Source organism: Littorina saxatilis, linkage group LG9 (genome assembly GCF_037325665.1).
Source record: "Littorina saxatilis isolate snail1 linkage group LG9, US_GU_Lsax_2.0, whole genome shotgun sequence".
Taxonomy (NCBI): domain Eukaryota; kingdom Metazoa; phylum Mollusca; class Gastropoda; order Littorinimorpha; family Littorinidae; genus Littorina; species Littorina saxatilis.
In genome coordinates this window covers 19266710-19286459 of record NC_090253.1, presented here as the reverse complement: position 1 = coordinate 19286459, position 19750 = coordinate 19266710, and the positions used below count along the sequence as shown (strand labels likewise).

General features: G+C 41.2%; 1 protein-coding gene across 1 annotated transcript in view; it reads right to left on the bottom strand.

Annotated features, from left to right (window-relative positions):
* LOC138975530 (uncharacterized) overlaps positions 1 to 18417 on the bottom strand; it is an 87512-nt gene extending 69095 nt beyond the window's left edge. The window contains exons 1-9 of the mRNA XM_070348237.1: positions 18050 to 18417; positions 14394 to 14523; positions 11767 to 11965; positions 9839 to 9969; positions 7507 to 7654; positions 4380 to 4548; positions 3453 to 3575; positions 1906 to 2166; positions 401 to 545 (exon numbers count right to left, since the gene is read on the bottom strand). Of these exons, the coding sequence (XP_070204338.1) occupies positions 401 to 545; positions 1906 to 2166; positions 3453 to 3575; positions 4380 to 4548; positions 7507 to 7654; positions 9839 to 9969; positions 11767 to 11965; positions 14394 to 14461 (1244 nt within the window). The 5' untranslated portion in view covers positions 14462 to 14523; positions 18050 to 18417. The remainder of the gene's footprint in view (positions 1 to 400; positions 546 to 1905; positions 2167 to 3452; positions 3576 to 4379; positions 4549 to 7506; positions 7655 to 9838; positions 9970 to 11766; positions 11966 to 14393; positions 14524 to 18049) is intronic.
* Between the last annotated feature and the right edge of the window lie 1333 nt (positions 18418 to 19750).

Below are 19750 nucleotides of genomic sequence, written 5' to 3'. Positions count from 1 at the left end.
ACCCCCTCACCCCCCGCGGGTTAGGGGGAAGAATTTACCCGATGCTCCCCAGCATGTCGTAAGAGGCGACTAACGGATTCTGTTTCTCCTTTTACCCTTGTTAAGTGTTTCTTGTATAGAATATAGTCCATTTTTGTAAAGATTTTAGTCAAGCAGTATGTAAGAAATGTTAAGTCCTTTGTACTGGAAACTTGCATTCTCCCAGTAAGGTAATATATTGTACTACGTTGCAAGCCCCTGGAGCCATTTTTTGATTAGTGCTTTTGTGAACAAGAAACAATTGGCAAGTGGCTCTATCCCATCTCCCCCCTTTCCCCGTCGCGATATAACCTTCGTGGTTGAAAACGACGTTAAACACCAAATAAAGAAAGAAAGAACACCCCCTCGCACATACACTCACTTTTCTCCATCGGTAAGAGGACTAGTGTTGGAGACGGAAATGGAGGATGCACATTCCAAGACAGATTCTGGCTGTGTGATGCTGACTGTCTGTGAGCAAACTGGAGACTGGTTCAAAGTTTGCTCTTTCACCACGCGTTCACTGCCTGTTGAAAAAGGACACATTTCGATGTCGTCATGGACATTTGGTGTAACTCATTTTAATAAGAAAACGAACAAGAATTTATTCCGCCATATAGCATAACAGCCATTGGTATTTGTCCTGACAGCTTTTCAGCAGAAGGCCAAACATTATTATTTCATTATAAAATAGTGTTTATATTTGTACCTGGTATGGATAAAAAAAAATATTTTTTAAATGTTATATCATGTATTGTCCATCGTATTTGATAGAATATTACTCATGGAGAATGATTTACTAAGTCTAAAGCACAAAAACATCAAAGTCGCCAAGAATCGAGTTACGCCAAAATATCAGGACGACAACGAGTTGCTACTGTTATCCCCCAAAAAATAAAAGTCCTAACAAAAATCAAGGACGGAAGGACAGAATGATGGAAGGGAGAAAAATAGGAACAAAAGAAGGAGCAAACGAAGAAAAGAAGGAATGAAGGAAATAAGAAGGGAAAGATGAAAAAGTCAGAAAAGAAAGAAATACATAAAAAGCAAACAGAACTAGAGAATAAGAGGGAAAACATACAGCAATGAAAGAAAGAAGAAAGGAAAGATTTTGTTTGTTTGTTTGTTTGTTTGTTTGTTTGTGTGTTTGCTTAACACCCAGCCGACCACGAAGGGCCATATCAGGGCGGTGCTGCTTTGACATATAACGTGCGCCACACACAAGACAGAAGTCGCAGCACAGGCTTCATGTCTCACCCAGTCACATTATTCTGACACCGGACCAACCAGTCCTAGCACTAACCCCATAATGCCAGACGCCAGGCGGAGCAGCCACTAGATTGCCAATTTTAAAGTCTTAGGTATGACCCGGCCGGGGTACGAACCAGAAAGGAAAGAAGGAACGGATAAAGTAAGTAAAGAAAGAGAGAGCAAAGAAACTGAGGTCATCAGAAAGGAAGCAGTATCGGAAGACAGAAACACATGAAAAGCAAACAGAACGAGAGAAGAAGAGGGAAATCATGAAGGAATGAAAGAAGGAAGAAAGGAAAGAAAGAATGAAGAAAGGAAAGAAGGAACGAAGAAACTGAAAGGTCATCAGAAAGGAAGCAGTATCGGAAGACAGAAACACATGAAAAGCAAACAGAACGAGAGAAGATGAGGGAAAGCATAGAGGAATGAAAGAAGGAAGAAAGGAAAGAAGGAACGAAGAAACTGAAAGGTCATCAGAAAGGAAGAAAGATCGGAAGACATGGATACATGACAAGCAAACAGAACGAGAGAAGAAGGGAAAACAAAGAAGAAAGAAATCAACACAGAACGACCGTCTCTTCTTTGTCTTTACATTCTTATGACGTCATGTTAAAGCCTAATGGAGCCGAAGTTTACCTGAGACCGAGACAACGACGATCTTCAGCTTGAATCCAATCATCCCTACTCCTGCCCTTGACACATGTGAAGGCAGGGAGCCTATAGACTGATGTAAATCGGCATCGAGTTCATAAGTCAAGGTCGTGGGCTGAATATTCATGAACTCGTGCTGCTGGTTGCTACACCGTTGCAAGGTACCGCTTGTCCTTGACCTGACCTCGTTGCCTTTGGCGTCTTTCAAGGTCACACGACAGGTGGTGAGATCCGGCTTTACATCAACTGCAGAAACATAATTCAAAAAAGATGTTTTTCTGTCTGTTACTATTCCTCCCTTAAAGACACTTAAAATGAATAGGACCAAGAGACTGCATGTGAGACGAACAAGAACAAGATCATCTGGTTAAAGATACTTAGTTAAACATTTGCCGGTGTAACACGGGAAAATTACCCCCACGAGATTTTTACTCCGGAGTAAACATTTCGTACGAAAAAGTTACTCCCTTTACAAAAAAAGCACTCCCCCATTTCACGAGAAAATTACTCCCCAAGACAGGTGAGTTCCGAGTAAACATTTCGTACAAAAATGTTACTCCCATGACGAATAAATAACGAATAAATTACTTCACCCAAACACAAGCAATTTAACTTCCCATGCCAGGTGTACGAAATTTTTACTCCCTTGTCCCCTGTTAGTCTTGGTGATGGAAGGGGTGGAAGGAGGGTAGCGCGACATTCCGTGTGCGCAAGATCACTTATTGGCATTATCCCTTCGCCCGCATCCCATTCAGTTTGCGTACGAGATTTTTACTGGAAGTAAAAAAAATGGGGAGTAAAAATTTCGTGGAGGGAGTAATTTTTTCGTGCCTTGGGGAGTTCTTTTCTCGTACGAAAAGTGTACTCGGAGTAAGAATTTCGTACGAAATATTTACTCCGGAGTAAATTTTTCGTGGAGTAAAAATTTCGTGTTACACCGGCACTTATCGTTACAGTATGTAAAGGCTAGGCGTTAGCCAGTTTTCTTCGCAAGGAAGACTTTGGACACACAACAATATAATGAAGCGCACGATACAAACTCAAACTGGCATCGTCTGTCTGCTTTTGTACTTGTGAACACAGCACCAGTTGAACAGAAGAAGTGGCACAGAAGAATAATTTATTTCCCAAGTACATGAGTCAAAACAATATTGCCTACAGACATCCGTTGTGTGCATTATGCGGTTTGTATAGACTTACATGAAAAGGAATCAAGCATACGCCTGGACAAGTCACAGCAATATAGTCTTCTCACGCTAGCAAGAACATTCAAATTGTTTCTTTGTTTCTTTGTTTGTTTGTTTGTTTGTTTGTTTGTTTGTTTGTCTCTCAGTTTGTTCGCTGTTTAGCTGACAGTCATAGATACGCGAACGTGATTATTTTAATTGTTAGAAGAGGTGTCGTGAGCTTATTTTGCTATTGTGATATTGAATACTCGTATCTTATCAGTTGTGTGTTCTTACGAAGAAGAAGAAAAAGAAAAACGAAAGATGATCTGTGCGTGCAAAAACATGTTTTTGTGAAATACTCACGCTGGCATCGTTTGTCTGTATGACTGGTGCGTTTGAATCCCGGGGCACACTGGCAGTCGGCCACCGTGTTATGGGTGCCACAGCTACCTGGGAAACAGGGGTCCTGGTCCCAAGCACACAGCGCTGCAAATAACAGTGCATTGGTCATCGTGCGGTAGCCATTGGCCTTCGTCGGCTTAACTTGGTGTCAACTTATTGGTATTGGTATTGGTATCATGTCGTCCTGTGAGGGTCCCCTCTATGACATTCGGGCTGCTTTTTCAATGGGGAAAGCCCGGTACAGCAAATGCGACGAAAATGTAGAGAAGGAACAATAAGTAAATACTCTATCCACAGAAAGTGGCCACCAAGATAGTCTGAGATAAGTCGTGTGTTTGGCAACAATTCTTGATACGTCTGGGCATAATTATGCTCAACGAACTGTTCCTTGTAGCACATACACCGCACTAGCAATCATTACACAATTTTATATTTCAACTGACGTGATACAGGCAAGTTGAAAACTGTACTGAGCGTAGAAGACCCTGTGGTCAGATGTAGGAAGTCGCTGGAGGCAGACACCCTGTTTAACCATCGCCGGTGGTCGTGGGTCTGTGTGGACCCAGAAGGGTGTTTAATTGCAAATATCTCTTAAAATAGTTGGAATTTTTTAATGAGCTTTTTAGAATGCCTCAGGCACCTAAAAAGCTCTTATGTCCTAACATTTCAGCGAGATGTAATTAAAAACAAAAAGGTCATATTTAGCCTACAAACATCGTGGGGCCGTGCGGACCCATGTTTCTCAAAGAAGGAAATGAGAAGCATGGGTCCGCACTGCCCCACGATGACTTCCGTTTGTAGTCAATAACCCGGATGGGCGAAGGTTAAAGCCGTACCGCTAACACTATAACATAGTCCACAGCAAATCAGTATCCAAATGTAACTCACGTATACAGGCAAGTTGGACCAGCTGGCCGAACGCTGTGTTGGGCGTTGAAGACCCTATAGTCTGGTGTAGAAAGTCGCTGGAGCCAGACACCCTGTTTAACGCCGTGCCACCAACACTAACCACTGTCACAGTCATCAAGTGTTTTCCTGACGACTTCAGATCCGCAGCCTGTGAAAAAAAATTGAACTTTCAAAAAACAGAAATGGATCAAGGGACTTCAAGTGAGAGGACCGAACAAGACAACAATAAAAATGTACTCACCAGAAAACAACAACAAGGGACTGCAGGTGAGAGAAAATAACAAGATAACAATAAAATGTACTCACCAGAAAACAGCAACAAGGGACTGCAGGTGAGAGAAAATAACAAGATAACAATAAAATGTACTCACCAGAAAACAGCAACAAGGGACTGCAGGTGAGAGAAAATAACAAGATAACAATAAAATGTACTCACCAGAAAACAGCAACAAGGGACTGCAGGTGAGAGGACCGAACAAGACAACAATAAAAATGTACTCACCAGAAAACAGCAACAAGGGACTGCAGGTGAGAGGACCGAACAAGACAACAATAAAAATGTACTCACCAGAAAACAGCAACAAGGGACTGCAGGTGAGAGGACCGAACAAGACAACAATAAAAATGTACTCACCAGAAAACAGCAACAAGGGACTTCAAGTGAGAGGACCGAACAAGACAACAATAAAAATGTACTCACCAGAAAACAGCAACAAGGGACTGCAGGTGAGAGGACCGAACAAGACAACAATAAAATGTACTCACCAGAAAACAGCAACAAGGGACTGCAGGTGAGAGGACCGAACAAGACAACAATAAAATGTACTCACCAGAAAACAGCAACAAGGGACTGCAGGTGAGAGGACCGAACAAGACAACAATAAAAATGTACTCACCAGAAAACAGCAACAAGGGACTTCAAGTGAGAGGACCGAACAAGACAACAATAAAATGTACTCACCAGAAAACAGCAACAAGGGACTGCAGGTGAGAGGACCGAACAAGACAACAATAAAAATGTACTCACCAGAAAACAGCAACATGAGCAAATGAAGATGGACTTTCGTCTTCGTCAGTAAAAGAACAACAAGAAACTATAAAAGGAGAGTAAACAGGGAGACAAAACTGAAGAGAATGAGCACAGAAGACTGCAGACAAAGTCTTACGTCACCTGTGTCTTCTCTTCGTTTTAGTTTCATGTTCATTTGTTCTAGTTGCTGTTTTCTGGTGAGTACATTTTATTGTTATCTTGTTATTTTCTCTCACCTGCAGTCCCTTGTTGCTGTTTTCTGGTGAGTACATTTTATTGTTATCTTGTTATTTTCTCTCACCTGCAGTCCCTAGTTGCTGTTTTCTGGTGAGTACATTTTATTGTTATCTTGTTATATCCTCTCACCTGCAGTCCCTAGTTGCTGTTATCTGGTGAGTACATTTTATTGTTATCTTGTTATTTTCTCTCACCTGCAGTTCTTAGTTGCTGTTTTCTGGTGAGTACATTTTATTGTTATCTTGTTATTTTCTCTCACCTGCAGTCCTTTGTTGCTGTTTTCTGGTGAGTACAATTTATTGTTATCTTGTTATATCCTCTCACCTGCAGTCCCTAGTTGCTGTTTTCTGGTGAGCACATTTTATTGTTATCTGGTTATTTCCTCTCACCTGCAGTCCCTAGTTGCTGTTTTCTGGTGAGTACATTTTATTGTTATCTTGTTATTTTCTCTCACCTGCAGTCCCTAGTTGCTGTTTTCTGGTGAGTACATTTTATTGTTATCTTGTTATATCCTCTCACCTGCAGTCCCTAGTTGCTGTTATCTGGTGAGTACATTTTATTGTTATCTTGTTATATCCTCTCACCTGCAGTCCCTAGTTGCTGTTTTCTGGTGAGTACATTTTATTGTTATCTTGTTATATCCTCTCACCTGCAGTTCCTAGTTGCTGTTTTCTGGTGAGTACATTTTATTGTTATCTTGTCTCACCTGCAGTCCCTTGTTGCTGTTTTCTGGTGAGTACATTTTATTGTTATCTTGTTATATCCTCTCACCTACAGTCCCTAGTTGCTGTTTTCTGGTGAGTACATTTTATTGTTATCTTGTTATATCCTCTCACCTACAGTCCCTAGTTGCTGTTTTCTGGTGAGTACATTTTATTGTTATCTTGTTATTTTCTCTCACCTGCAGTCCCTTGTTGCTGTTTTCTGGTGAGTACATTTTATTGTTATCTTGTTATTTTCTCTCACCTGCAGTCCCTAGTTGCTGTTTTCTGGTGAGTACATTTTATTGTTATCTTGTTATTTTCTCTCACCTGCAGTCCCTAGTTGCTGTTTTCTGGTGAGTACATTTTATTGTTATCTTGTTATTTTCTCTCACCTGCAGTCCCTTGTTGCTGTTTTCTGGTGAGTACATTTTTATTGCTATGTTTCAAGAAACAGTGCTAAGTAATTCTATCAGTTAAATTAAACTAATAATGATGGGCACAACGTCATAAATCAATCAACAGTTTAGCCTACTGGTTGCTATATTCATACGGACAATATTCCGCATAACTAAAAGATAATCACTGACGTTGTGCTTTGATTTATGTTATTCAACCGTTGCTTTGTTTTGACAAACATCGGTATGCAAACTTATACCAGCTTATCATCGTGCTCCATTACGGGCACACTTAGAAGGAAGGAAGGAAGGAAGGAAAGGGGGGAAGAACAAAGGAGAAAAACAGAAGAATAAATGGGATTAGGGACCACGTGGATCTGATAAGCAAAACGAAAACATAATAACGTAAGAAGAAGAACAAGAATAAGGAAATATGGGATTTGGAACCAGTAAGTTTTGGCAACAGATATTCAGAAATCGGGAAAATTCACACAGAATGTTACTATGTTAAGCAAACAAAAATATAAAGCTGCTTAAATAAAGGAGAATTGTAGAAAGCAAATAATCACAAGATTAGATATCATTCTGTATTTAATAATTACTCCTGCAGGAATATTGAATAAGTCAGTCTGCGTTTGTCACCACCTCTCCGACCCGATCTGTTGTACTATATATGCCACCCCATGTTTTCAGAAAACAATCTTATTTAAACCAAAGCAAATGATCATGATTATACTGACCACAGGCTGCGTAGTGGATAAGAGTTTCTTGCCATCAGTGAGCAGTACGACCAGATGGGACGAGTCGGTACGTGCAGCGTTGGAATTCAGCATGGCCTTGGCTGCCTGTAGGCCGCCTGATGTGTCGGTGGCTGATGGAGCTTGACTTCTGTGTAAACCAGGGTACACAATAAGATAAGATAAGATAAGATAAGATAAGATAAGATAAGATAAGATGAGATGAGATGAGATCATATGAGATGAGATGCGATGCGATGCGATACGATACGATACGATACGATACGATAGATAAGATAAGATAAGATGAGACATGACATAGGCTAACAGACCAGGACAGAACAAGACAGGGCTTCATTCTTTTCTAACCTGAGCAATAGCATAAGCAAACAGGTGATTTTTTTGTTTACATCTAACCGTCACCCAGAAGACGGGGCAAGGGGGGGGGGGGTGCGGATTGGTTTGGTATTTCCATTCCAACAATTCGACGTATCATGCATGTTCAACCACTGAATACGAAACTGTAAAACGTGTCACTACTGGGCTATTCTAAAGTAAGATTCACAAATCCATAAACAGGAACAGCTGGGACCAAAAGACAGACTGTCTGTCAGAGAGGATACCAAATAACTACCACAACCATATAAAACACCAACTCGCCACACACAAAATACCTTTTGGTCAAACATCTAAAACACTGCATGTCGTGGCTACAAAAACAATCAGAATAACTATTAAAGCTGTGGTCTATTTATGACTTTCCGGGGCTACGAGGTTGAAAAATAGGGATAAAATCATGTACAAAATTCTGTACAGCAAACGCTACCCGAAACCCCACCTATACGGCGTGTATGACCTTGAGAGCTTCAGTCAACGCTTGAATTTTGCAGGGATAACATCCGGTTTGCTCTCTCAAGACTGATCATATTTTTATCTTCAAGAGAGATATCAAGGGGAAAAAATAACGCCCCGGCGAAAATTCGAACTCTCGACCTCGAGACTTCGTGTCGCATGTCTAAACCACTAGGCTACTGCGCCAATCGGAAAAGAAGGAAAAACATTGATATGAATTCATGTTATGTTATTCTTGAAGCAGCATCAGGGCCGGACTACCGGGGGGGTTATGGGGGTTGCGCAACCCCCCCCCTAGCCTAAACATGTACCTTACTTATTTAATATTTTTTTTATTATTGCTTATTTTATGCCGTTTCATGCAAGGAGCGACCATTTTCCTATCTCATAATATGACCTACCCATCAGCTTCGCCCCCTGACCCCCACAACGAGGGGGGGGGGGGGGGGTTCTAGGGTTTCCGGACCCCCCCCCCAGCCAAAAAATAAAAATATTGAATGAGGTATGCATTTCTTTATTTTACATTGAGTTTCAATTTTTGGGGTATTAATCAGTGACAAAATCTGCTGCCTGAAACTGGTAATGATCATCCTCAGAATGCACCAGATTGCACCATTTTGCATCCTTTTTTTCAAAATTTTCCGGGGGGGCATGCCCCCGGACCCCCCTAGCAAGCTAGGCGCTTTGCGCCTTCACACCCATATCTTCACAATATACTTTTGAAAAAAAACACCCATAAAATGAACTGATACGCCCCTGCCGCCACACTGGCAACCCCCCCCCCCCTCTCCTCTTCGCCTAGTCCGGCCCTGAGCATGATTTATAGCTCTATCCGCCCATTGTTCAGAAGTGAATACATGTATAACTATTTCTTAGATGTCTGTTTTCAACTGCACAGAGCTTTGGAGAGATTCAATTACTGTTCATGTCATTTTTCTTGCATGTTGTAAATAGCTATAGAGATATCGCAGCTATTTGCATGACGCGAATGTCGTGTAGCATGACGGTGTAAACATGTCCTGCGATTCCGTGAAACATGTTTGCAAATAAAGGCAAATTTTAATGGCAATTTTTACGTTTTTGCAACGCATGAATAGTAATTCAAGCGTAGAAAGATATAAAATTGTCTCTTTTTTTATCTTTGACAACACTGGTGGAGTGGCCCAGCGGTTAAGACATCGACCCCGACATTTCGAGGCTCCGATGCCTTGAGTTCGAATCCCTGCCAAGTCGTTTATTTTTTCTGCTCGATTCTTCTCGACAAATATGCTCAGCTCTGAGAGAGCAAACCGGATGTTACCACTGCAAAATTCAAGCGTTGACTGAAGCTCTCAAGGTCATACACGCCGTATAGGTGGGGTTTCGGGTAGCGTTTGCTGTACAGAATTCTGTACATGATTGTATCCCTATTTTTCAACCTCGTAGCCTCGGAAAGTCATAAATAGACAACAGCTTTAAACAAAATTCAAACAGAAAAACTTACGATATGGTTGACAGTGAGTTTTTGACATTTTGGTAGTACGAATTGTCCGACAGACTCAGATGAGCAGACGCCGTTCCTGCATTGTTAAACGTCACCACACCGATACGAGTTTCTCGCGGGTTGATGTAGTCCTGCACAAATAAAGCTTATATTTAATTAAAGTGAGTGTGTGTATGCAGTTCTGTTAGCACTCTGTTTGGTTGTTGTGTTTGAATGTACTATGTATTGAATGAACTCAAACCAAGATATATTCCTGTGTAATGCACGTGGTTGAAATAAAATCTTATGACTTATGTCTTATGTCTTAATTGTAAAGCTCATTCAGATCCTCCAACAAAATCAAAAGAATCAGCAAAAACTTCGAATGAAATGGCCAATCTCATTAAGAACAAAATCAGCAAATTCTTCATAATACAATTACCAATTTCCTTATCAACAAAACCAGCAAAGCATTTCCAGTACGAGGGCTGTTCTGGAAGTCCTTAGAATCTCATATTAGCGCACAGTTCACCGTTAATTTGACCACGCCGTTTTCTCGAAGGATCCTTCCTGAGCTGCGACACACGTTAACATTCTGTAGAAATACCTTTCAAAACTGACGGCGCGAGTGTTTTTGCCGATACCCTAACTTACCCTCGTTTACTCTCGGACAGCAACATCAGGGCTCTCGTAACGGTTTCCTCTGAGCTTTTTCTTTAAATATAAAAACAGGAAAACGTCGAACGGGGCCAATTCAGGAAAATATAGGAAACGAAACATCAGGCAGACATCCTAATTTGTTAGAAATTTTATTGATTTGGAAGCTGTGAAAAACAGGACATTTCAATGGAGTAGCATCAACCCTCAAGTACCTGTGTTTGGCGCCAAGCTTTAAACACCACGAGCAGGCAATGACGAGATATACCCCCTTTTGTACACCAGAAAGAGCACGGGCACCCACTGTCTGCCCACTGTCCACAGAACTTATCTAATATAAGTTCTGTGCCACTGTCTGCCCACTGTCTGCAACGCTTGTGTACCCGTAAAGGCTTGTGCCAGATCACATCGTTGGGTGCCGATTCAATTATCAATGTGTCCTTTATCGCCGTGTGTGTGATTCGTGAATCATCTCTCTTCAAAGTTTCAACGGCAGCAACGTTTGTTGCAGTAACAGAATTCAACTGTCGGTCTAGGCGGGTGTCATCTTTGAAGACGTGTCTACCTGATTTAAATTCATTGTACCAGTTGTAAGTACTCGTTTTGGAAGGAGCGTTCGTCCCCCCAAATTCCCACAATATGCAGTAGGTGTGAAAAACTTAACAATTCTTTTCAGAGATGTTAATACGTCATTGTTGTAAACTCCCTTTTTTTGAGCTCCATGACAGGCAAATAAACATGGACGGGTAGTGTTCTTTAAGAGCTTTTTTCTTTGCAGAGGAAACTTTCAGATACATGAAAATTTGTGTCATCGCCGATGAAAGATTGCTGTATGCATACGCCATTGTAAATATCATGAGGCATTGCCAGGAGCTTGGAGTCTAAGGACTTCTAGAACACCCTACGTATAATAATAATTACCATTCTTGCTATTTGCAAAATCACCAAACACACTGAATAACATTATAAATCTCTTTATCTACAAAGATCAGCAAACACTTCGAATACAATTAAAATCTCTATATAATCAAGAAAGTCAACACATACGGCTAAAAACGGCAAACGAAGAAGAAGAAGAAGAAAAAGCAGAAGCAGAAGAAGAAGAAGAAGAAGAAGAAGATCTTCAAATACAGTGACCGATCTCTTCATTACCAACAGAATCAGCGAACACTTTGAATACAATGACCAACCTCATTGCCAACAGAACCGACATAAAATTCGAACACAAAATTACAGTCGAACCGGCCCACAACGGACATCCAATGGACCAACCGAAAGCCTGTTTTGCATACCTTGGTGAGGTCAACGAAATTGTTGATAAATGTTTTGGCCTTTATAAAGTTGTTGGAGTTTCTGTTGACGCTGGTAGTGCACCTTCTGCGTCTGCCCCAAACCCAGCCTGTGTCTTTGCAATTCTCCCTGGAAGTGTAGTATTCTGAGGCATCCAGCACAAACACTATGTCCGCTTTCAGATTGTTGCAGTTCGTCGCACTGAAATAAAATGAAAAATGCATTGAAAGCCGAACATCCGTGTCTAGGAGACAAAGCCTTGCTGTAGTAGAAGGCCACAGAAATAAATTTGGCGTTGCAGGACGTATTACAGGCACAAGAAAACGAGGCTACATCTGTCTCACCCGCGATCTTTGCCACTAACATTTAATTTAACTTTGAATTTCAAGTGTATTGCATGCCATATGCTATATGGTAATTAAACAGACTTACTTATATACAAACAAATCTGCCCCAAACACTATACGATGAAATATCATTGACTATGATGTTTTCGCATTCTCTGAAGTCGGAATGCGGCTGCCTAAAAGTAGATGTGTGACATTTAAGCATCCCAAAACAAACACGTGTTGACAACGTTTTTTCCGAGGCCGTGAAGGCACAAACACAACATATGAGGCGGTCTGCGTGGCATTCAAAGTAATCAAATACGCTGATGTGGTGTTATCTTTAAAGGCACAGTAAGCCTCCCGTAAACCATCACAGAGCTCCCCGAGCGTCTACATACAGTACAAGCATACTTCCATTTAAACGCTCACCGAACGGGAACATCCTGGCTGCTTTCTGTCGAGCGTGACAAATTTTCAAAGAATTTATTTTCGTGAACTTGGCCCTTGCAACAATGGCGCCTCGTTTTGGAGCTGGACGGCTGTGATGAATATCCCGGAAATCACGCCGGACAGTGCGCCTCCCGTAAACCATCACAGATACTGTCAGGCTTTTACACACAGTACAAACACCCTTCCATTTGAACGCTCACCAAACGGGAACATCCTAGGTGCCCTACGTAAAGAGCGAGCAATTTTTAAAGAATTAATTTTGCAGATTGTCTCGAACACTTTTTGGACCCATCCTGAACTCAGGTCAAAAATGAGTTACTTCCCTTCTGGTCTCATTCTATCGATGTAAACTGGCGATAGCCGTGGATCGATGATTATCAGAATGTTTTTGGACCGTGGTGCGTTTTTGCGCTAGACCTAACTTTTAAAATCTAAATAATAAATTGACAGCTTGTTACACAAACATTCTTTAATCATAAAAGAATTCTTTTTTCATCAAGACAAGATCAGTGCAATTCGAAGTTGTGAAAGTTTGAAAAAAGAAAAGCCCGGCAGCAGGGTCACGCAAGGGTCGTAGCAGACGACGCCGGGTTTACGCGGCATATCGCCGTTCCTCTCAACAGTGAAAAGCCATCGCTAGAGTTCTTGTGAACCACAGCCGTTTGTTTCGTGCATAAAAACGTGCTATTGTAGATAAGCTCACATTGAGTCGCATTCAAATGACTAACTATGACGACTGCATTGTGAAAAGGGAAACTGGACCACGCGGGTTCACGATGGCTCAGGGGTAAGATAAACCAAGCAAAAATAAATTCTTTGAAAATTGTTCGCTCTTTACGGAGGGCACCTAGGATGTTCTCAATCGGTGAGTGTTTAAATGAAAGGGTGTTTGTACTGTGTGTAAAAGCCTGACCGTATCTGTGATGGTTTACGGGAGGCTTACTGTGCCTTTAAGGTACCCAAAAACAGACAGGTGGAAATGTCTTTTGTCTTGGGGTATTCAATTCAATTCAATTCAATAAAACTTTATTGTCTGAGTGTAACAAACAGAATTTTTTCTTTTGGCTCGTGTATAACATCACATAAAAACAACACTCTCAGAACACATAGGCACATACAAGTTCACATCAATACACACATAACCCAACCACACATATCCATACCCGCACCCTTACATTCGTCCTCGTACGTACTCTCGTTTATCCTTACCATCATAATGCATTATGGTAATATAATTGCTATTCCACTTCTTTTAAACTCAGAATAGAATATATATAAAAATAAAAAATTCTGCTTAAATTCTAATCATTAGGGAGGCAAACACATGCGGTTGAGCAACTTTGAACGCAGTCATGATATTTCATCATTTGGGCTTTGGTGCAAATTATTGTTTGATTAAGAGATACTGTTTTAAAATATGGCATATATCATTTGTCAAATAACTGTTTTTCTTCTGTTACTGTCAAATCTAATATAGTGACATTTTTTGTAAAATGAAATGATTTGTAATCCAAAAGCATTCATAAAATGGGTTACTCAATCCTCAATACTCTGGACCTTAAACTCTTTCCAAAGACGTTAACGATTCGAAGCTTAAAATACAACATTCAAATTTTGATTTCAACAATCAATATTAAATTTGAGAAAATACTCAATTGTTTTAGTAAGACAGATACAACGTTCCTTTTGTGTTTCCTTTTGTTTCCTTTTGTTTCCTCTTGTTTCCTTTCTGCATGCTACCATGCATTCCTACCTCTAGTTCATCACTTTTAAAAACTAATGTTCGTCCCCCCCTCCAAATCCAATATATACCCGTTTTTTCTCGTTCCCTTTAAAATATCACCACGTACCTTTCGACAACGACGACACAGGAGATGAGAAGAGCAAGGAGCAAACCGCTACAGACTGTTGCAGTCATGTTGAAGATTCTTCTTTTCTTTTGCTGGACGTTCTTAATGTGAATCCATCGTGATAACTCGTCTGTTCAGAAAAAGGGGTGATATTTAAAGGCATATACTACTTCTGTAAAAACAGTTCGGCTCACCTTCTCATAATAATTATCTGAACAGGCTTTAACAATGAATAAGACTATCCCCAACTTGGACATAATTTATACGTTGTAGTAAAAATCAACACCCTGACTGCGTGCTGTAGTGAGTTAGACATTTTGATGAATTAATTTCTTAAGAAAGCCACTTGCCGACTTGGCACCTTTACAAAATAAAATCATCATATAATATTTATCGCGCATAGACAGCCCCCAGAGTTAAGTGTGGGTTTTTTTGGTTTTTTTTTATATGTGACCAAGTGCATGGGTGGTTTTTTTTCATGTTAAAGTTGGGCCAGATCTGAGACCGTGAGCTGAACTGCTTGAGTGTGCCTTTAAAAGAACATTCCTTCTCGTGTAGTGATGATGTAAGCAACCACATAATTATCTGTCAAGGTTTTTACATGGGATAAGACCATCCGTCCACTGGGACAGATACCAACAATCAACAGCCTCGCTGCGTTCTGTGCAAAGTGGCAATTTTGCTTTTAAATTTTTTTCGGAGATTGACATGGGTGTTAAGCACACGATTAATTCAAAAACATCCCACTGTGTACAAGAAGCAGCCAGGCTGTAGACTTTTGGTACGTGTCTAAGTGGGGGAACGCTCTTATCTCGAGTAACACACATGGTGACCATGATCGCTAACATCAATCAATCAATCAATTAATATGAGGCTTATATCGCGCGTATTCCGTGGGTACAGTTCTAAGCGCAGGGATTTGTATTTTTATTTTATGCAATTTATATCGCGCACATATTCAAGGCGCAGGGATTTATTTATGCCGTGTGAGATGGAATTTTTTACACAATACATCACGCGTTCACATCGGCCAGCAGATCGCAGCCATTTCGGCGCATATCCTACTTTTTCACGGCCTATTATTCCAAGTCACACGGGTATTTTGGTGGACATTTTTATCTATGTCTATACAATTTTGCCAGGAAAGACTCTTTTGTCAATCGTGGGATCTTTAACGTGCACACCCCAATGTAGTGTACACGAAGGGACCTCGGTTTTTCGTCTCATCCGAAAGACTAGCACTTGAACCCACAACCTATAGGTTAGGAAAGGGGGGAGAAAATTGCTAACGCCCTGACCCAGGGTCGAACTCGCAACCTCTCGCTTCCGAGCGCAAGTGCGTTACCACTCGGCCACCCAGTCCCTAACACAAGAAGGACTGTATCTTTAAGCTTGTTGCGATGAAACTTACACGGTATTTGTATGAAAAAGAGAGGCGGCACCCTTTTTGTTCAATGTTTCTGATTCCACAACTTTCTTCCGGACGTTAATGCTTATAACAGGACGATTAAGAAATAGCACGAGGTCGATTCAGCACTAGGGCTACTTAATTGTTTAATTTTTCTGTTGAATAAAATAGAACTTTCAAAAACATTACTTCGTAGCAGCAGGGTGTTTTTACACCCCCGGTATAGAGGTGTGTATAGGATTCGGTCGATGTGTTTGTTTGTTTGTTTGTTTGTTTGTGTGTTTGTGTGTTTGTGTTCGCATATAGATCTCAAGAATGAACGGACCGATCGTCACCAAACTTGGTGAACAGGTTCTATACATTCCTGAGACGGTCCTTACAAAAATTGGGACCAGTCAAACACACGGTTAGGGAGTTATTGGTGGATTAAGATTCTACAAGGACTTATAGAGGGACATATTAATGGTCAAAGGGAAATAACCTTCTCAGTTGGTGGCAATGAGAATGGTTATTTCCCTTTGACCAACGGGGGTGTTTTTCCTACCTCGGAGGAATTTCTTGTTTTAGTTGAGAAACCCCTACAGAGACGTTCGTAACACAAGCTGTACAGTATTTCAGCACAAGAACTCAACAGCAGGACAAATCTTTACCAAAATGTGGTTATTAAATTATGACCAAAGCTAATATGCAAGAGAACGTTCACTTATTTATGGGACTAACGAATTATACAGCCATGAAAAGAAAAGTAGAGAAATCACGCGCTGTAGGTGCCAGAAGTTGAAACATTACTAAGTATATTCAAGAAGAACCTATGGCATACCAAATGCGATAGGTAAAACCAGACCCTGTTCAGAGACATTCAGAATATAGAAAATCATATCGTAAATATCCATTATGGTAACTGTGGGAAAAGGAGTGTCCAAAGTTAAGAGCATTCAGGTGCCTGCGGACAAAAATCTTCAACAGTAAAATGACGTGTCGAGCCACACAGATTGAAAAGTTGCGTGTCGCTGGCAAAGTGGCTGCTTTCTACCTTCATAAACTAATTATTCAGTTTGTTTCTATGGTTTCTCCAAATCAAGAGCCTTATTTGTTGTATCTTTAATGAAACTTCGTTTTCAGGCAAAACAAACTATGGAGATAACTCTTGGTTTTCTGACACGAACCGACTTAAATATTGATGGTATATCCAGCCTGTTTGACGCGATGAAATCACCTTGACTACAACAGTTGTTGTTGTTCTTGTTTATTCTCAGAAGGGCGCAAAAAAGAGCCTGTGGTTCATCTTAAGAATATGTGACCCTCCGCCACAGAATGTGTCGGATGTCACCTCGCAGGGTTCTGCGCTAGGCCTAATATACGTCCGGGGGGTGTAAGGTATCAGTGTGAGGAAGAAGAAACTCCACCTTTGCTGTGAATGTACATAATTCAAGAACAAACAAAAATTGAATGTTGTGGAAGAAGGGGTTTGGAAACCGAGAACATTGACGGATGATGATGACGATGACGACGACTACGACGACGACGATGATGACAATGATGATGAGGGGGAGGAGGATGGTGATGACGGTGATGATGATGATGATGATGATGATGATGATGATGATGATGATGATGATGATGATGATGATGATGATGATGATGATGATGATGACGACGACGACGACGATGATGATGATGATAAAAGTACACTTAAACCACAGAAAGAGTGAGCAGAACCTATAAAAGAACAGTAAATGATAAGAAGACTAACATCGACATTTTAAATCTGTTTTCATTACGCCTTTTCTGTTAAAAAACAAGCAAGCGAACATGCATAAATCAAACTTTAAACTAACTTGACTTAGCACACAGATCGGGATTAAAAATTCGACGGTACAAGCAACAAAACAAATCGATTACTACACTAAAGTCTGACAAAATCTTCATTAGCAAAACGTAATTCATAACAAATAATGATCTAACACACCAATCCACTTGAGTAGATCGGGATTAAACAGTCGACAGTACGCGAAAGAGTGGGTTAGTGTACTAACATCTATCAAAAGCTTCGTTAATAATAATAATAATGATAATAATAATAATGCATAATATTTATATAGCGCCTGTATCCAGGGTTAAACACTGCTCAAAGCACTGTACAATCAAAATACTACGACAACAAAACTTTATTTAACGTTAGCAAGACACAATGTAAACAATAATACAATGCGTGTGGGTGAATATGAACACACCAATCTATACTCACTGTCTTGTGTTGTTTCCAATTCGAATAAGCGTTTACCCCTACTGCACGGCCCCAGTTGTCGTAGGCGCCTTTCTCACACACACAAAATTGTAAAAATAGAAAACACGCCTCCTTTAAGCCAGGAATTAACATACGAAGCGATAGCTCCGCCTCCTGTTCTGCTGGTATAACCACTGCTTGTATAAGTGACCACTCCACCCAAGCTTACTTTGCTCCAAAACAGAGACCAAGGCTAACAGCGCAGTTGCCAAGTCATAGGGAAAGTCCGGTGTCACGAACTGAAACCTCTGTTTTTGTTTGTTTGTTTGTTTGCTTAACGCCCAGCCGACCACGAAGGGCCATATCAGCGCGGTGCTGCTTTGACATATACTGACGTGCGCCACACACAAGACAGAAGTCGCAGCACAGGCTTCGTGATGTCTCACCCAGTCACATTATTCTGACACCGGACCAACCAGTCCTAGCACTAACCCCATAATGCCAGACGCCAGGCGGAGCAGCCACTAGATTGCCAATTTTAAAGTCTTAGGTATGACCCGGCCGGGGTTCGAACCCACGACCTCCCGCTCACTGGGCGGACGCCTTACCACTAGGCCACCGTGTTGCGGTAACTGAAACCTCTGCTGAACAATCCTTCTCATTGCGGTCAATGCGCATGCGCCAATCTTGGACTTAAAAAACGCGACCCTTTGACCGAACGAACCATGGGTTTGGGTTAGGGTTAGGGTTAGGGTTAGGATTAGGATTAGGGTTAGGGTAAGGGTTAGGGTTAGGATTAGAGTAAGGGTTAGGGTAAGGGTTAGGGTTAGGTTGTTCACGACCTGATTAATCTCCCAATGTTAGCGCATGCGCATTGACCGCAATGAGAAGGATTGTTCAGGCAGAGTTTTCAGTTCGTGACACCGGATTTACCGTTGCGCATTCCTGATCTAGCTTTTTCTTTCTTTCTTTCTTTAACTGCCGTTTCTCCTCCGTCCAGAGGGGGGAATGTAGAGCACATAAAGGGGAACGGTGGTGTATGGTTTCCACTTCCTGGTTTTTGTGACCGAAGTCAAATATAGCTTGCCCTTTGCGTCTCCGTTGATAGAGGGAGGGAGAGAGAGGACCCTACAGCATTGTGAGTCTGATTGCTAGTGTGTGTGTGTTTGTCAGTGGATTTACCGCAATATGCGGACCAAATGGGACCAAATGGGGTCGTCCGTCGCTATATCGCAGCAATTTGCGGACATCGGCCGACAAATGCGACTATTTGCGGACGTCCCCAAATCAGTAGGCGGTCTTTGGTCTGCAAATTGCTGCAATATAGTGACGGACGTCCGCAAATTGCTGCACTCCCCTAAAAATGGATTTGCAAGCTGTCCTCATATTGCTGCAATATAGGTGTGGACTACGAGCCCTGTTTTACACAGATTTCAGATCCATTGTAATATCCATTTTCAGATCATACACAGATTTCACACATTTGTAGAGCATCTCTGTATTTAGTGCCTACTGTTGCAAGCGATTTTACGTCGTTTAAACTGCTGTAAAATATGAACCAGATAAAGCACGTCAAAAACAAAAGCAGATTTGCGGAGGACACTTAATGGCTGTTCGATTAGTGCATAGTTTGTAGTTGATGTCTTATTTTTACCTCCTCATAAAGTGTGTAATACGGGGTAAGGATGAAGTGACTCTTGATCGCAAGCAAACACGCTACAA